General features: G+C 46.2%; 1 protein-coding gene across 1 annotated transcript; it reads left to right on the top strand.

The window, feature by feature from the left end:
* Positions 1-8: 8 nt before the first annotated feature.
* Positions 9-645, top strand: LOC104548349 (olfactory receptor 10A3-like; the record flags this gene model as incomplete). Its single annotated transcript, XM_010194345.1, is given in 2 exon segments — positions 9-514; positions 516-645. Coding segments are annotated over 2 exon segments (636 nt in total), but the record flags the coding sequence as incomplete, so codon positions are not given.
* Positions 646-922: the final 277 nt, after the last annotated feature.

The raw sequence follows: 922 nt of genomic DNA on the forward strand, positions 1-922 counted from the left end.
GCAGGATCTCCTTCCTTGGCTGTGCTGCCCAGCTGTATTTCCTCATTTTGTTGGGCAGCATTGAACGCCTTCTCCTGGCTGCCATGGCCTATGACCGCTACATAGCCATCTGTGACCCCCTGCACTATACCCTCATCATGAATCGGGGGCTCTGTGTAAGACTGGTGATGGGGTTGTGGGTGGCTGTTATACCAGTGCAGGTAGCACAAACCTACCGGGTGTTCACTTTGCCCTTCTCTGCATCCCATGACCTTCATCAGTTTTTCTGCGATGTGCCCCCTTTGCTGGAACTGGTCTGTGCAGACACTTTCTGGAACCAAGTGACACTGTACACCGTTATACTGGTTTTTGTAATCCTTCCCTTTTCCTTGATAGTCATTTCTTACACTAAGATTATCAGGGCCATTCTGAAAATGCCTTCAGTTCTGGGCAGACACAAAGCCTTTTCCACCTGCTCCTCACACCTTGGCGTGGTCACTCTCTTCTATGGCTCTGCCACAGTTGTCTACTTGCAGCTCTGTAGAAACTGACAAATACTTTGCCCTGATTTACACAATTGTGACACCTGTATTTAACCCTGTCATTTACAGCCTGAGGAATAAGGAAGTGAGAATTTCCCTGCAGAGGTTCCTATGGAAAAAGTGATACAAGAAAGTAGTCAAAATACTCCCAAATAGTACCAAAAGCCCTGACCAGGTGTGTGGTTGTCTGACCATTGGCATCCCACATTTGGTTAAATAAAATCAGGTGTTCTTCCTGGCTTTGGTGCTCTTCAAGAAGGGAAGTGGTCTTGTGAGGTGTTCCTGTTATGTCATGCTCCACCTAGATTGCTTTGTAATTTAGAGCACCTTCAGTGCCCCTAAATAGTTTAGTGCAAATAACCACATCAAGCTGTGTCTGAAAAAGTTTTCTATTACAGGGA

This window comes from Mesitornis unicolor, unplaced genomic scaffold (genome assembly GCF_000695765.1).
Source record: "Mesitornis unicolor isolate BGI_N332 unplaced genomic scaffold, ASM69576v1 scaffold13271, whole genome shotgun sequence".
Taxonomy (NCBI): domain Eukaryota; kingdom Metazoa; phylum Chordata; class Aves; order Mesitornithiformes; family Mesitornithidae; genus Mesitornis; species Mesitornis unicolor.